The sequence below is a fragment of the Buteo buteo genome, chromosome 5, assembly GCF_964188355.1.
Source record: "Buteo buteo chromosome 5, bButBut1.hap1.1, whole genome shotgun sequence".
Taxonomy (NCBI): domain Eukaryota; kingdom Metazoa; phylum Chordata; class Aves; order Accipitriformes; family Accipitridae; genus Buteo; species Buteo buteo.
The window spans coordinates 31,328,542-31,345,304 of record NC_134175.1 but is presented as its reverse complement, the minus strand read 5'-3'; the positions used below and the strand labels follow the sequence as shown (position 1 = coordinate 31,345,304).

Genomic DNA, 16,763 nt, shown 5'->3' with positions numbered 1-16,763 from the left:
CTCACATCCCAAAACAAGACACTAGATGAATCTCCATACAGAAAACAAAAATAAAATTCCTAATAATTTAAAAGCTGGACTAAGTAACATTAATCTGCTAGCAGATCTGGGTGGACCATTTGTTTTTCCTAACATATAATGTCAAGTGTTGGGTTTTTTTTTTCCCCTGTTTATACAATGTTAAACTCTTTTTTTTTTTTTTAAATATATTTAGATTCATCTTTGCAGTTCTCCGTTAAATACCCTGAAATGATATGCAGTTCCTCATAACCCAATAGTCCTTTATAAAGAATTCTAGCCCTTCTCCCCCCGCAAAAGGCCACACACTTATACACACACAATTGTCTATGTTCTTCCCAAAGGCTGACAAAAAAAAAAAAAAAATCCATCAGTTATGCCTCTTCTGGGCTTTTTTGTTCATATATTATGCAATTCAGTGGTTCTCAAAATGTGGTTCATAGGCCAATGTTAGTCCAAAGAGAACTGGCTGGTTGCATTGTTTCCAGCTGTTATTTAGGACACTCAGGCTGTGAATACCTTTAAGCAAGAATGAACCAGCTTAGCTGCCTCAGGTCACTGCTATATAAAAGGAAGTAAGAAAACAAGAGCCTCTCTCCAGGACCAAAGCTGCTAGCTGGAAAAGAATTTCCTGGGGAGCAGAAGGAAAAGAAAACTGGTGGTGGCAGCATGTACAGGGCACCAAAAATAAGAGCACCAGGAAAGCATCTGGAGAGTGAAAAGGAAGAGGAGCAGACAGCAAAACAGCATATGCAGAAGGAAAGAAGAAAAAAACGTAACCAGCAAAGAAGCATTAGGGAAGAAATATAGCCGTGTAAAAAGAAGAAAACAAAATTGTTTTTCTTAGTTAACAACAAAATTTGTATAGCATGTAAGAATTAAAATGCAAGTATGTATTTTTATTATTATTTTTAGATATATTCAAACATGATTTGCTAAGAAATAACATTTGGTTCCCCTCTGGCATTTAGTCAAGGAAGTTACTTCTCATACAGAGTACCCCAGCATTGATGCTCAAGGTGAAAACAAAATTTGGGTATTAAACAACTTTGTAATGGCTTCCTTCATATGTCACTTGAAATTTCCATTAGACTTCAAAAAAGTTAAAGCACGGAAAGAAACCTACGGAATTCCGTAACAGAATTTCACGTGAAGCTGGTGCTATTTCTAAAGCATTAACAATGAAGAACTATGTGGGCAGTCTACTTCACTAGTACCGACAAGTTTATATGCAGATTTCCTACCAGATTCAAGTACTTTCTTGTCATACTTTTAGAAAACAGTATCGGTGTTCTCAAGGGGCCCAGTTCAGTTTATTATAGTAGGATTTATAACAGGTGACGTACATTTGAAGAGAACAGACCTGAAACAGACTTTTGCAATATTTCAAGGGGAAAAACACTATGACCTGTTTTGACTGAACATCTCAAGGGCTACTGCTCTGCAGATAAAGGTACTTTCCTTTCACACTTATTGACATATTTCTGTCTGCTTCAACTGTCATTCCTTTTCACATGTTATTTCTCAAAAGTTTGTTAATATCATAATTATCACATAGATGTATTAGAATGATGGGCTTCAAGAAAAAAGTACTGCTGTTTTTTCAGAAGTCAAAAACTGGAGTAAAATATCTGACTGCAAAAATAATTTAAGATACAGAGAAAAGATTTTCCATAAAAGCAGGAAAATTATGTTCTTTCTTGCAACAGGTAGTATGCTAACCAATAACTGAAGTGGATACTGTAGATGATCAAAACATGATACTCATTCAGAAATGCAATGCTTTGTAAATTGGACCTTTTTAAAGGTCAAAAACTAATGTAAAAACATGTATCAAACTTGGCTGACTCTACTTCCTCAGCTCTGAAACAAGAGCAGTATTGGTGGCATCATAACTGTTACCACCATTAGAAGGACTCAAGGAATCAGTACACTGTTACACTGGGTGTGCACTACCCTGTATTCACAGTGTTTATAGTAAGCTGCGCAAAAAAAAAAAAAAAAGCACTATTGGGCATAAAATTGTGTACAGCACTTTTAGTATTATGTTTTCTACTCAGAGAGCTCTCAACAAACCGTCTCTTATTTTGATAGTACTAGTTTTTATGGTTTTGGGCATGGTAAAAAAAATAATCTTAGAATAACAGATCATATACATACCTTTTTGAGATGTCCTAATCGAAGTTTGAAAATTTCTTCCTGTTCGTGATACTCTGCTAGAGTCAAACTGAAAAAACCAAAACAAAACAAACATGTAATTATAGCTTTTATATGATGGTAAACAAAACAATAGGATTCTTACTTGAATACTACAGTAAATACAGTATCTATGCTAATTATTTACTGCCACAATACTATGACTACATTTTTGAACCATCTTGGTTTGTAATTTCAAGGTCAAAACATACTTACAGAATGCCTCTGTGTCTGGTATTCTGGAATATAAACTGCCTCTCCCACAGGACCATTTCTGTTCTCTCAGATAGCCTGTTCGATTATCTGGGTCCATTCTGAATCATATCACCATCCCAGTATTTTAGCTGATGCTACTCCACTGTTTGGTTCTCAACTCTAACACTTAATGAACCAAAGGATCATTAAGAGATCCAGAAACCAAGTAGACAAGACTGATAACACCAGATTTTTGAGCTCTGATTTAAAAAACATAATGCAAAACAATACATTCCAAGTTCATTAATGCTACATTTTGCATGAGACCACAAATTCAGTTTTGAATTGGCATAGGACTCTCTTGCTTATTCTCTTTTCATCTTCCTTTGAGAACAGATTCCTGGCTACAATTAATTCAGTGGTCCCTCACTGTCTGTAGACTTGCTAGGATACAAAGTCAGTTATCATCCAGAGGATCTAGACTGTTCATACAGATTAGTAACTAAGAAACCTAGGAACTGACTGCATGCAGTATCCACCTGACAATGAACAAAAAAAGACACAGAAAACAAACCACCAAAGAAAAGAAACCAAAGAGACTTCAGGTTCCAGAGAAGAAATCATATGTGTATGATGAAGGGTAACAGGGGATGGGGAAGGATAAAGAGGTATGGCCTCCTTGAAAGGCTTCACACAAATCCCTACAAACAAATTAAAATTAAACATTTTATTGTTTTGCCTAGATCTACTACTTCTTGCATGATGCAAAGCTAAAACTAATAGCATATTATGTTTTCACAAAGTCCATATTTTAGTGGGTTCAATTATCAACTGCCCTGGGAAGATAAGTTACACAAAGTATTTAGAATCAGAGAATCGTTTAGGTTGGAAGAGACCTTCAAGATCATCGAGTCCAACCATCATCCATGCGCACTAAACCATGTCCTGGAGTACCCCGTCTACTCACTTTTTGAATACCTCCAGGGATGGTGACTCAACCACTTCCTTGGGAAGCCTATTCCAATGTCTGACAACCCTCTCAGTAAAGAAATTTCTCCTAGTATCTAACCTAAATCTCCCCAGCTGCAACTTGAGGCCATTTCCTCTTGTTCTATCACCAGCCACCTGACAGAAGAGACCAGCACCCACCTCACTGCAACCTCCTTTCAGGTAGTTGCAGAGAGCTATAAGGTCTCCCCTCGGTCTCCCTTTCTCCAGACTAACAGCCCCAGTTCCCTCAGCCGCTCCTCATAAGACTTGTGCTCCAGGCCCCTCACCAACTTGGTTGCCCTTCTCTGGACACGCTCCAGCACCTCAATGTCTTTCCTGTAGTGAGGGGCCCAAAACTGAACACAGGACTCGAGGTGCGGCCTCACCAGTGCCGAGTACAGGGGGACAATCACCTCCCTGCTCCTGCTGGCCACACTATTTCTGATATAGAAGGCTATACATGCTGCTCTTATTGCAAGTCTAAGGAACTAGAGTGTCTTGAGAATCACCAGTAGTTTCCCCGGAGGTGAGGGACACCAATTCAGATTTCTCTTACAGCAAATGCCAACATCGATAAAATCTGCAGAAATCTAATAATCTGTAAGACTTCTTCCTCCCTTTTAAATTTGGATGAAGTTCACCATAGTTTTCAGAATTCTAAACCCTGTGTTTATGGGGTCTCAAAAGTTGTTAATAAAGGAGTGCATCTTTTCAGGATAAAACCTGGTGGTTCTGAAGCTTTCATAGAGCCCTTTCCTACTCCTGATTTCATAAATACTGAATTGTCACTGACCCTTTTCTGACCTGGCCAGGACAGAAGATTGAGTTGAACAGATATTCTCCATGAATATTAGTGAAATCACTGGATTCTTTTTTGACCACAGCACCTAATTTCCAGGAACCTGGAAAGAGCTTCACAAGACTCTTTCATCAACCTTCTGGTCTATAATGTATAGAAAACACTCAGATCAGGCAAAAAAAACATCCATAACCACATCCTGTCAGAATCTGAGAAGGAAGTGATCCTTTCTTTTAAGAAGCATCATACAAGGTTACCCTGCATTTTTTTTCCTACTGGAATGAAAAGCAGCTTTGTATTCCAGTCAACAGACATCCCCAAACTCTGAAGACAGTACAGTCAGGAAGTTTGCCTCTCCAAGAAAGGCAATAGGTCCCTTAGTACCAGATTTTGGGACTGAACGTTTATGTTCTTATCCTGGCAGAATCTCCTCCGGGTTTAGATAATTTATGTTACATCTTAAAAGAAGAGGCATTAAAGCAAATGTGCAGTGGGGTGTCTCAATAGCTAGGAAAGCTGGCAATGCATTCTCTCTACAGTCCAAACAACAGCAAGAAACCTAAAACAATGCTCTAATTCCTGCTCTAATACATCTAGACCTAACAAAAAGAGCATCAAGACCACGCTAGAAAACTCACAGCAGCATCTGACATTTTATCAATACTTCTACTCAAATAGCAAACTACTCTAACATGGATTAAGTTCTCAATTAAAAAAGGCAAAAGAACAATGCCAATGTGTATAAGGTTGAATATTATTCTTTCCAGATTCTTGTCTACAGTATAAATTACAAATTTGTGCATTTCCAAAAATGCAGATAGTAAAATTTGTCTTTCTCAGGAAGAAAAGTATTTAGGTGGCTCAGCAAAGCTGAGCTACAAGTAAAACACACTGAAAATATGAAGTTTATGACATGACCTTCCAGAATTTTCATTGAACACTGTGAGCCCTAAAACCACAGATCCCCTGAAAACCCAACATAATATAGGAAATCTGGTCCTTTTTATAAAACCTCAGCTATCTACGCAGAGTTATGACAATGTGCCTAGACAGCTCTAGCAAGTATTGCTTTCCAAAAAGTTCTTAAATAGCCCTCTTGAGCACAGAGCAGAAGTTAGAGGTCATATTGAAAACATTAAGATTCGAAGTCATTCTTTCCATGTTTCCATGCTATATCCCAATAAATGACTGTTTTCCATTTTTCTATTTCCTTACAAATCTAACTCTATTAGAGGCACAGCATGATTCACAGCAATTTGAAACTCATTACTGACCACCATGTTTTAGAGGAAGGCATATAAAATGCTGAACCGTACACAGACATAGTCACTTTAGATTTTGTTCCTTTACCTATGAAAAACAAAACTTTATTCCCTCATATTCAGAAACATCTACTTTTTTTAGAAGTAGAAGTTTATTACTTTTTATCTATAAATATACCATACTTTATATTCATATTAAAATAGCACATGACAAATAGCAGTAAAACAACAACAGTGTGCGTGCTGTCTGTTTTCTGGCTATAGGCCACTGCCCTGCTGCGCAGTCTGAAAACACCCAGCCTAGGGATTGCCTCCCATCAGCCCGCTGCTTCCCACCTGCATCCACCCGCTGCCTTTTGCAGGGCAGTGGCACGCTGGAGGCACCTTCTGAAAACAGCAGTTACCTATGAGAGACCATTTCCCACAGAAGGCATTGCTCCTCCATCACCTGAGACACACAGGTCTCATCAGATGCGGAGGAAGAAACATTGAGGAGCACAGAGGAGGGACGTCAGCCAGAAACAGGCTGTGGCCATCCACTACATGAACTTAAGCTGGGTAGGCAGGCTTGAGGCTAATCTGAGGAGCATTGGGGAAGAAGGGCAGCTGGGAGTAGATTGCATGAATTAATGGTCCTGACCGTAATCTTTTCTGCTCAAAATTACTGGGCAACAAATGCTGTATTTTAACTGTCTACAGCCAAATGAACTACCATACACATGCAATGAATTCCTGAAATTCCCCAAAAGCAGTGGACATACTCTGTGCATATAGTGTAATTTTCCTGTGACATGTAGGGCCATGGTGTGCCATCTTTACTTGTTGCTGGAAGAAAGTAGACAGCTTACCTGGCCTGAAAGATTTGATTATCACCAATTTAAACTTTTTTTTTTTTTTAATTAGCAAAAATAGGCCTTCCAGTTGTTTAACTGTTTTCATATCCACATTTCAAAGGCTTTGACACAGTATGCATAGGTAGACATAGCCAATCTTCTTTGCACTTCTTCCTCACAAGTTCAGACAAAACCTTCTTCTATGACAAAAACACTCTTACTAGTGGGTATAGAGAAGACAAAAACTCAAAACGGTCATGTGCTTCTTCGTTTTCATGATGACCAAGCATGGCACATTTACAAACCTCTCCTCCCGTCTTTTCCCAGTTGAAAAATCATCCTGGATGCATAGGCACAGCAGGATGCAGCCATGCCCCTAAACAGCCATACATACATCTGATACAAATCTTTGGCTACAATTTCTGAAGCACTCCTTTTTTTAGTCCAACCTTATTCCTCAAATTTCTAAAAGGATGGGCAGATGCTGACCAAGTCAAAGCCTTCCATGAGGTCTTTTCACCATTGTTTCCATGTTTGCCCTAGAAAGAGACTGCCTCAGGAAAGGAGCTGTCTTCACTTGCCCTGTAAAGCCCAGACACATTGCTGGCACTTCAGCCTGAAAAAGTTTCTGAAAATATTTTTATTTGTTCCACACAGAACAGAATGCTCCCTCTAAATGATGCATTTGTTCAGCTACAGTAACAAACTCTGCCAGCTCCCTCTGCTCTCCTATTCCAAATTGCATGCAGGGACAAGGATGCATGCAGACTCCCATGGAAGAACTGGGAAGCAGAGGAAGAGGTGACTGGGAAGTGAATGTAAGTTACAGGGCTGAAGCTGCACACGAAGGACTACACCACCTAAACTAAATAAAAAGTTGCTCCTTGAAATAACCACCTAATGAAATAAGAGCTGCTTCCAAGAAGTGGGGACTAGCATTATAATCTCTCAAGTCTCCAAAGAATTTGGAATAGAGTTTTTGAACAGGTTTTTCCAGGGGTAAGAAGGCAACCTCTACCTCAAATAAATGTTTTTTCTTTACATAAATTTTAATTTATTCCTTTCATGTAAGACTAGTAAGATTACTTCACTCAGCAGAAAAGAGATCTCTCAAAATTGAAACTACTTTTTAGTTTTTGTTTGGACCACAAAAAGGGAAAGAATGATGAAAAACCAGGATGGTGGGTAGACTCATCTGCTGCATGTTATTTAAACACCAAACCCACCGTTCACTCACAGGACACTGGCAGGTGGCCACTTTTATACTAATAACTTCAGTGCAAAAATTTTGCTTTTAAATTTGTATCAGAGACCATAGTATATTCAGCTAAACTAAAACAATGCCCTTATTAAGAATCCCTCAGGCAACACCTTCAATCCATTTCAAAACAGTTAATACCTGTTTTCAAAAGGGCTTCAATAATACTGCTTGTTACAAAGCTATAGATCATTTTGTCTTGTCAATATCTGCAGCTGGAGACATTTTCTAAAGCAAACAATGCAGTGGTAGAGACACTTGTTGCTAACAACTGCTAGCAAGTTTGTTTAAAAAAGTTCTGCCTCATCACTTGCATATATGTTGTACTGATTTGGTACTGGTTTAGTTCATTAATCTCAAGCAGCTCTGCATTTCCCCATGCCTCATATAAGCAGAATCACTTCCATTTGACTATACTAATTAAGATCATTACTTTTGAAGTAACACAGGAACAGTGATAAGCACAATGTAATAGGAGAGAATCATACACAAGAGATGACAAATTTACTCTGAAATGGAAGTGCACAATTAATTGTTTTAGCAAGATACGCAAAAAGTATTTAATTCTGTATTGAGAAGCAGAGAGGAGTCAACACATAATGCCACTATACAAAATTATAATTAATTCTAAATACAAACATTTAAAAACCCCTTTCAAGTAAAGGCCTAAAAATACGATGCAGCTTAATGATTCTGTGATCTCAGGACACATTACAGACGTTCTCATAGATCTGAAACAAAATTTATAAACTTATCATATAGGCAAACAATTGCATATCTAGATTATATAATGACCAAATTAAGACACTTCAAGGAAAAACAATTTTGATTCAATAACAGCTTATATTTATGCTAGCATTAAATACAAAAGGTCAATTCTGACTGTTCTCTTGGTAATTCCATAACCAGCAAGCATTTTCGTGTGCCATTTAACACGTAACTGGTTAAGCCAAATGAAATGAAAATTTAAAAAGTTTTTAGTCATTTGGAAGTTATTTAAAACTGCGTAACACGAGAAAATATTCAGAAGTCTATTGTCAGGAATTCATCTTGTCCTACTTAATAATTAGAACACGTCTTCTGTATTTTTTCCCAAATGTGTATTTTATCACCTTCTAAAGGAGCAATAAGATTATGTAAATTTAACATGAAGACCTGGCCAGAAGCTGGCAAAGTAAAAGTTCGGTAATTTTTCAGGTCTTTTCCATTACTTAAATGTTACTTTTAATAACGAGGTATTACATTCAATCAAAAAGGTATTTTTTAACATGATGGTAATCTTTACCGTACTATTCAGAAGTATTAATTATGTTCTAAGAAGATGAAACATAGGCAGTAAGTATTAATAAAGAATCAATCTGAGCAATGACAACTCAGGTCTCTACCAAAATATACGAGTAACACTAATCAAGATTTGCTTACATTGCCAGCCTTACTACTGTATTTCATGGTATTTTTGTCACAGCCAAACAATTTCACAATGTGAACTTTAAGAATGATGCATTATGCAAAACATATGCAGCTGTCTTGAAACTGATGGTCCAAACATATGTATTTTGCAGATCTAACCAGAGTAATTTATTTACCCCCGAACCCCCAGAGGTATAAATTACTACCTCCACAAGGGAGAGGTGACCATACACATGTAGCCTACTTCTGCAAAGTAACACAGATTAATTCATTAGTCTTTTTAACCCTAGTTATTTACTTTTTATTTAACCTGTCTAGGAACAGATACACTATCAGCTTCAGCCTCTTGGCGTCAAGGGCAATAACTAGTATCTCCAAGCAGGAACTCCTTAAAATGCTCAAATTAAATGTCAAGGACACATCTGTCTGTGCCTTGAATTATAGCATTTTTGTCTGCAGGAAAAAATGTCACTTGAAAAGTGGAGAATTCTTTGATAGCTCTCAATTTTTATGTTTAAATGACAAAAAATTTCAACATTGTCAGTATGTGAAATGGGATCAGTAACTTCTGACAGTTCCTCTCAGGATCCAGCATTCAGAAGTGTGTGGGGAAATTTTTTTCCATTTGTTTTTAGACATGTCCTCAAATACTAAAGGCTGAAAAAACTTTTCTTGTTAGCTAAAGACTGTTATATGAAAAATGAAATGATCTCTCAGTAAAGGAGAGACTCCTAAACCAATGTGATCAAGGAAAGTTCAATAGGTATCAGTGACATTACAAGAGTAGGAAACCAGAATAAGGACTCCTCTAGATCAGGAAAACAGAAGGAACATTGCATAAACACAGAATGGGCCTTTCTCTGGTGACGTTACCAAAAATAAACTGGGCAATTGTATGACATCTTCATAGGCAGTGGTGCAAATTTCCCTAACATCAGCAAGTCGTCAGTGAGAATATAGCTGCTGAATATACTGAGTGTCTTTTTATGCTGTTATTTGAATAGAACTCACACAGACAATATCTGAGAATTTATGTAAAAGACTGATTGAAATGTTAAACTTACAGCTGTGGTAAATTGGGTCTAACAAAGGGATCGTTTTCTGCCCCATTCACAGCTTTATTTTTCCTCTGCTTGGGTTCAGAATTGGCAGATGGTGCCTGAGAATTATTTGTAGTTGGAGGCTTTCGCTTGGCCAGGAGCTTTCTTTGCCTTTCAATGTCTTCCCTTTGTTGATTCACCCATTCTTGCTGCCTGTAAACCCCAAAAAAAGCTTTATTAAAGTTTCATCATTTTGCGTTTTTTTTAAAGAACTATCTTTTTAACTGATAAAGCATTAAGAGATTTTTAGGAAACTTACTGTACTTGTGAAAATGTTTCCTAGGAAAAAGAACACCAAATTTTTTCATGAGGTGGAAAAATTTTGCTAAAGTTTTGGCACAATTTACTTTTGAAATAAGTGGTGGGGTTTTTTTTGTTGTTTTGGGATTGTTTTGGTTTTGTAAGTGTTACACATGATTTCTGCACTAGCAAAAGAAAAAAAAAAAAGGTATCTGAGCTGGTGGACACCTTTTACACCATCAAAAGAAACGTTACAGAGTCAATAGAGAGTACTTGATTTTTATAGGCCAAATATTGAATTTGATTTGACCGTTCCCAAATGAATCAACAGTTTGGTTGTATAGCAAACCATTACAGCTTTTATGCAAAACACATATACAGACTGTTTTTTAGAATGTCTTAAAAAAACAATGCCCTAGGCAATCACATAATGCTAAGACTACATATTGCCCTTCAAAAACTAAAATCTTGGTGGATTATTTTCATAGATATATGTACATCTATATAGCTCTCCAAAGACTGAATCAGACTTGTTACCAAAGAACACCTTTTGAGGCATTGCATAATTATTTTATGACCATCTCTGATGGTCTCCCAGAGCCCTTTTCCTTGGCCCCATCTCTGCTGAAGTACCTGTTGCAGCAGCTCTTTTCCAGGTGGCTGCTTTCCCCCATTCACTTGCACTAGACCCTATCTGAGGCTGCCAGAGTTGTCACTCCTCCTTCATGGCATTGAGGAGCTGGATGCCAGAAAAACCTGCTACAGTGATGGATGTGCGGGCAGCACCTATGTGACCAACGAGAACTTCACAGACCTCATCTGTCCCAATGATCACCAGTGATACATGGTTAGCTGCTTGAAAAATCACTGATTTAGTTTTATAGCTCTTTCTACCAGCTGAGCTGAATAATTACGTGCTGCTCATTTAGTACATTCATGCTTTTCTAAGGATAGTTAAAATCAAGCGAAACCAAACTGTCTTTCAGACACTCAGCCCTTAGCATTCTCTCAATTGATTAAGGCAGTTCTGTACTGTATTCTCAGTCTTCAAAAGGCAAAGCAAAATACAACATATGAAAAGCCGCTCCAATCCTAGAACCTTAGTAATAAAAAAAATCCACTAGAGGGAACTAACAATTAGTGAGAATTTTAAGAACATAGCATTGACTAACTTCACAAGATTTTGAAATGCAAAGCCATCTGTCCACTGTTCAGTAAATGAAGCACCATGACGAACTGTTGTAAAATGCCCCAGGCGTAATCTGTCTTGCATGCTCTTCTCTCTGCTTGCCAGCTTTTCCTGTGTGCTCTAAGAAAACAAAACAAAAAAAAAATCATGTTTAGTAATACTGAAGTGTTCAAAAAGTCTGTAAAACACTCAGTTTTTTTCCAACAACTTTCTAAAGAAGGGATAAGAGGAGAATAGATTAAAATATCTTTTATTACTTTACTCCATTTATTCTAAATTCTGCAGAACTCAAACATCTGCAGTTGTTAGAATTGGTACTAATGACGATTTGTGCACAAACAACAACAACAAAAAAATCTGAGTTTGACAGTTTTCCTGTAAAGTTCACTGTTCTTCATAATTAACAAAACATTTTATTTGTAAATACAGCAAAACTGATAGAGTACCAGCATCATACAGGCATATAATTAAGATTATGTCTGTACACGTCTATTATACTAAATGAGCCTGCTTGGATATCAGAAGGAGTGCACCTACTATACTAACTCCCTTGACAGAGTGTTACTACTTGTACCAAACTGACTGAGCTCAGGAATCTCTATGTGGGAATGCACTGCAGATAGACTTAACTGCAATCAGATATTCACTTACAGTAATAGAAGCAGGTGCCCTTCTCAGAACCAGTCACTACTACCAGAAGCATCCCTGGGATGTGATAAATGACTGAGTCTGCCTAGTCTGCTTCAGCACAAGAAGAAAGAATACTGTGAACACTGCTGATGGACAGAAACTTCCTTAATTGTTACAAATGCTTGCTTCTTAAGAAGTGCCTAATGGCCCAAAATCACACACATCCCCACAAAAAAAAAAAAAAGGTGAGAAGTTGACAGAGTTAAGTGTCTTTGTGCAAACAGACTTCTAGACTGAAGAGGAGGTCTGCACAGCCTTTCACAAAAAATGGCCTATGTGAGATTCTCAGTCTGAAGGTGCCCACCTAGTATCATGCTAAACAGATCTGATGCATCTTTTCCCTGCATTCCCCTCATGCTGGAACTTAAAAAGGACTGCAATAATTTATTTATGACATGCTAGCAAGGAAACTCTCCCTAATCCTCTAACAGATCAGTTTATGTCTTTGTATCTGATAGCAGCATCTAGCAGCTAGTGTTAGGGAAGAGACCTGGCTACTTACCTTAAAACTTTTTTGTATCCTAATTTGTAATAAGCTCACTTTCTATTCACTTTTTGTTAATTTTTTTTTAAAAATAAGGCTATTTTAAAGAAGAGGGAGAAAAACAAGGTATCCTCCTCTTTTAAGAAATTGCTGCTAGTTTAATTATAATTGGCATTAAACTTGAAATAAATATTTCTTTCACAGTAGTATGAAGGTAAATGGTCACTTTCATTTCTGTGTTTCCTGAGCTAACAGAGCATTTTATCATTTTACATCAAAAATTATCTCAGACACTTAAGTGTCTCACAACGAGATTTTATCTGTCTGCTCTCCACAACAATGTTCAGAATTTTTTTCATTCACTGTAATCTCATTCTTAACGTTTGTCCAAAAAATTTGCCACATACTAAATTCTTATCTTTTACACTTTGCTATATCTGAAATACTCATGATGGGGACATCCCCCCCCCCATTAAATTAAAAAAGTCACACTTTCCACCATCTAAAAAAGGCTCAACATTTTATTTTGCCTATTCAGGCTTATAAAAACACTTACTGCCAGACAGAGACCACGCATATGAAGTTTCAGTCTCAGACACTAATGTGAAAAAGTTAAAGTGAAAATGAAGGAATCATAATGGAGTTCTATAGCACCCTCACAGTTTTTATGACGAAGATTTTAAAAGCAGTAAACTTACCTTTTCAATTAGAAGCTTCTTGCTCATTGAAATACATTTGTTTAACCTTTCTTTATATTTTTCAAGTAGCTTTTGTTGTTCATCTATTTGTCTTCTAAGATCACAGTTAGCCTAATAAATATATAAAAATATGAAAAGATAAATCGAAACACCAGTTTTTTTAATCAGATGTCACAGAAAATAAAGGTATTTACCTTCACATGACTAAAGTACGGAACACATATAAACATATATATGTATAGGCAAAAAACTTATTTCACAGATCTATCCCAATCTGTAGAAGGATGCCTTTCTTCCTTTTTTATTTCCTTTACACTGCACTACATTCCGTATTACAGAGCATTCAGCATATAAATAATATATAAAAGCATTGTACTGATCACTTTTTCAGTCCTCCAGTGTTAAACTGGAAGTTCAAATTTAGCTCCGGATCCTTTGTATCTGATTGCTGAAGTCACATGAAATGCTAACATTTTTAATTTAAAAGGAAACAAAACAAATCACTATGATAAAAGTTTCAATTATCTGAGTAGGAAGTTTAACAGGTTCCCTATGTTCCAATTATATTTAACTTATTACCTAAAAAACCCAACAGCAATATTATTTTGTTTAAAACTAAATGATTAAAAAAAAAAAGCTAGGTTTGTCTATCCCATACTGTTGAACATGTGCTAAAACAATCTACACGTACAATTTTATAGTGTATGACTGCACGGATTAATATATACCTGCCCACATATAAACACTAAACAGACTATGACTTGTGAATACAGGGGGTTTTGTTTCATATTTCTATATATCACCTCTCCAACACTTCTTTCCAGAGCACAAGCATTAAGATTTTTTTTCTGAAAACAGGTCTTAAAGCACAGTATAGCATAGGTTTCTTATTAAATTTGTTATTTATTGCCCATAATAATTTCTGTCACAATCACCTCCATTCTGAAACCACCAACAGTTGTCCCACTGATAACTACTATTCACAATGAGAACCACAAAAGAACACCTGTTTCGTGAAATTATATTATGAACTTAAGGAATTAATCAACTGCCTGCAAAACAGCATCAGCTTTCTTTGTATCTTCAGAAGTCTATAAACATATTTAATCATTAACAAGCCATAGCACAGAAGCAGAAAAAAACCCCAAACCAAAACCCTATGCATTTAATTTTATAGACTTCTCAGATTTTCAGGAAAAAAAAAATTTTCTTTACAAAAATTAAAAACTCATTTCACCTTGTAATTTAGGTAACTCCAGGGTTATTTTTAAAAACAAGGATTACTAAAACATTTAAAATATTTATCTCAAATTCACTGTCTGTTGTTCTGAATAAATATCTTTACCCCATGTCTAACACTTACCCTGAGTAAGTCATCTATACGACCTTCTTTCTTTTCCAAGTCTTGATTTTTATTACTTTCTAGTGCAGCTAATTTCAGCATTGTGAGATCAGTCTAAAAAGAACATTTTGAAATATTTATCTTTTCCTTTAACAATTACAGCATTATTTTTCTCACATTTATTACATAGAGAAATAAACTACTTTCAAACATTCAACAAGACCAGCACATCTTATTTTCATATGTTTTGAAAGTGACATGGCATGTTCTTATTCAAAACTGCTTTCCCTCTTTGTGAGGACAACTGTGAACAGCTGGGACAAACCACTAACAGTGTTAAAGATTTAATCACTAATTAAAAAGTTACTGTTCACAAAAAAAGCATATAAAACAGGGCAAGAATGTAAATGTCAGCTAATTACATCAAATTCTCTGTATTTGGTCAACAGGTGAAGTAGCCTTGTTCTGACTAACTTGTGAAAGATAGAACGGATCATGTCAGAAATGGCAGAGAGGATAAAACAGTTGCTTTCAGCTTTTAAAAGTCATGACAACTATATCTTGATAATTTTGATTACCATCTCATTTTTCTTCTTCGATGTCATATTTTAAATGCAATATGACAACAGCAGCTGTCACTTCAAATACTGCCTGGAAGAGCAGCCTCTACTTTCTAAGATCACACAACAGCTAAAATCTTAAGCAAAAGCCTACCAATGACATGGTCATCTAACTCATGAAGTGCAACGTTGGAAGCAGACCAAGTGCAGAATACAAAACTAATCAGAGATTTAAATTATGAGCTACTAAACTTAACAGAAGAATGCTTTGGCAGATTGTAAAAAGCAAAGCTTTTGAAAGCCTTTAAGAGTTTAGAAGAAGTTGAAAGACAAGTATCTATCAGGTTTTTTCTACAGTCTGAAGTGATACAGGATAGCTCTATGCAAAAATAGTTACCTGAGTAATTTTAAAAGATAACTGCTTTGGTTGTGTGATAGGGTGGTCCCCGAAAGCTAATGAAGTAGGAGAAGGACTATTCTGTCGAACCTGGAATGCATGAAGACAAAGGATTTTAGATACCACTATACTATTCAATTATGAACATAGCCTTGTTTACAACTCTTGGCAGGAAAATCATATCGAATGGAAAAAAAAGTATCGTTATTGCAGAAGATACTACTTGGAGCACTGCATTAAGAGCTATCACTATGCTGTTACATATCACTTGCAGTTTAGAAAGGATGCAATATATTATCTGAGAAAACTAAGATTGTCACTTTTGGGAAACAGATTGAAAGATTTAATACAAGACTGACATAAGGCAATGTCAGTCTCACATAGACTTATTCTTCTGATTCTAAGCTTTCACAACTCAAAAATAACGTCAGTTATTTTTGGAGTGGTCATTTGCCATGGGAGAACCAGAAAGGCGAAGCTAGTGCAGATCAGAACACAAATCCTGTTAATGAAACTTCCCCAAACCCACTAGTTTGTGTGAATGAGACTGTTTTCAAGCCAAATTCCACAATCTGTATTACACTCCATACTGTTAACAAGAATAAGAGGATGCCTGAAGATGAAAGTACATGGAATAAAAGCTGAGGTCTACCAGCAGAGAAAACAAATCATTTCTATAACTGGTAGAATCTGTTTGGCCATTTAGAATCACAAGTGGGTATGCTTAACACTGAAATTGTGTACATGAGGAGGAAAAAAAAATTACTTAGCATGACCAACAAAGAGAATTTTAGAACAATACAGGCAAATTAGGTGTCAATTATTTAAAAACTTACAATTTATAAAAAAACTGAGCTTTTAAAGTTCCGAGTTAGGCGTTCAGTTTCCTCATAAGTAACAAAAATCTTCCCCTTTTCTGTGTGAGGCTTGTGAAAAGATGTCATTAGAACATTTTAACATTTATTCAACATTTACATAATTACTTTGTATTTAAAATTGATGTTTTAAAAAAAGAAGTTCCAGCGTTAACAGAAAATTTTAGTTTTAATATTTAACTTGATTTTTTTTTTTCTGTTGAAAGGCAAAGCCTCCTTCCCAGGAT

The 16,763-nt window shown here is 36.3% G+C and overlaps 1 protein-coding gene across 3 annotated transcripts in view; it reads right to left on the bottom strand.

Moving 5' to 3' along the window:
- The window catches only part of TLK1 (tousled like kinase 1), a 72,085-nt gene that overhangs the window by 14,792 nt on the left and 40,530 nt on the right, over window positions 1–16,763 (bottom strand). For all 3 annotated transcript variants that reach the window (XM_075028451.1, XM_075028450.1, XM_075028452.1), the window contains exons 7-12: window positions 15,662–15,751; window positions 14,726–14,818; window positions 13,363–13,473; window positions 11,474–11,610; window positions 10,026–10,214; window positions 2,179–2,245 (exon numbers count right to left, since the gene is read on the bottom strand). In XM_075028451.1, the coding sequence (XP_074884552.1) occupies window positions 2,179–2,245; window positions 10,026–10,214; window positions 11,474–11,610; window positions 13,363–13,473; window positions 14,726–14,818; window positions 15,662–15,751 (687 nt within the window). The remainder of the gene's footprint in view (window positions 1–2,178; window positions 2,246–10,025; window positions 10,215–11,473; window positions 11,611–13,362; window positions 13,474–14,725; window positions 14,819–15,661; window positions 15,752–16,763) is intronic.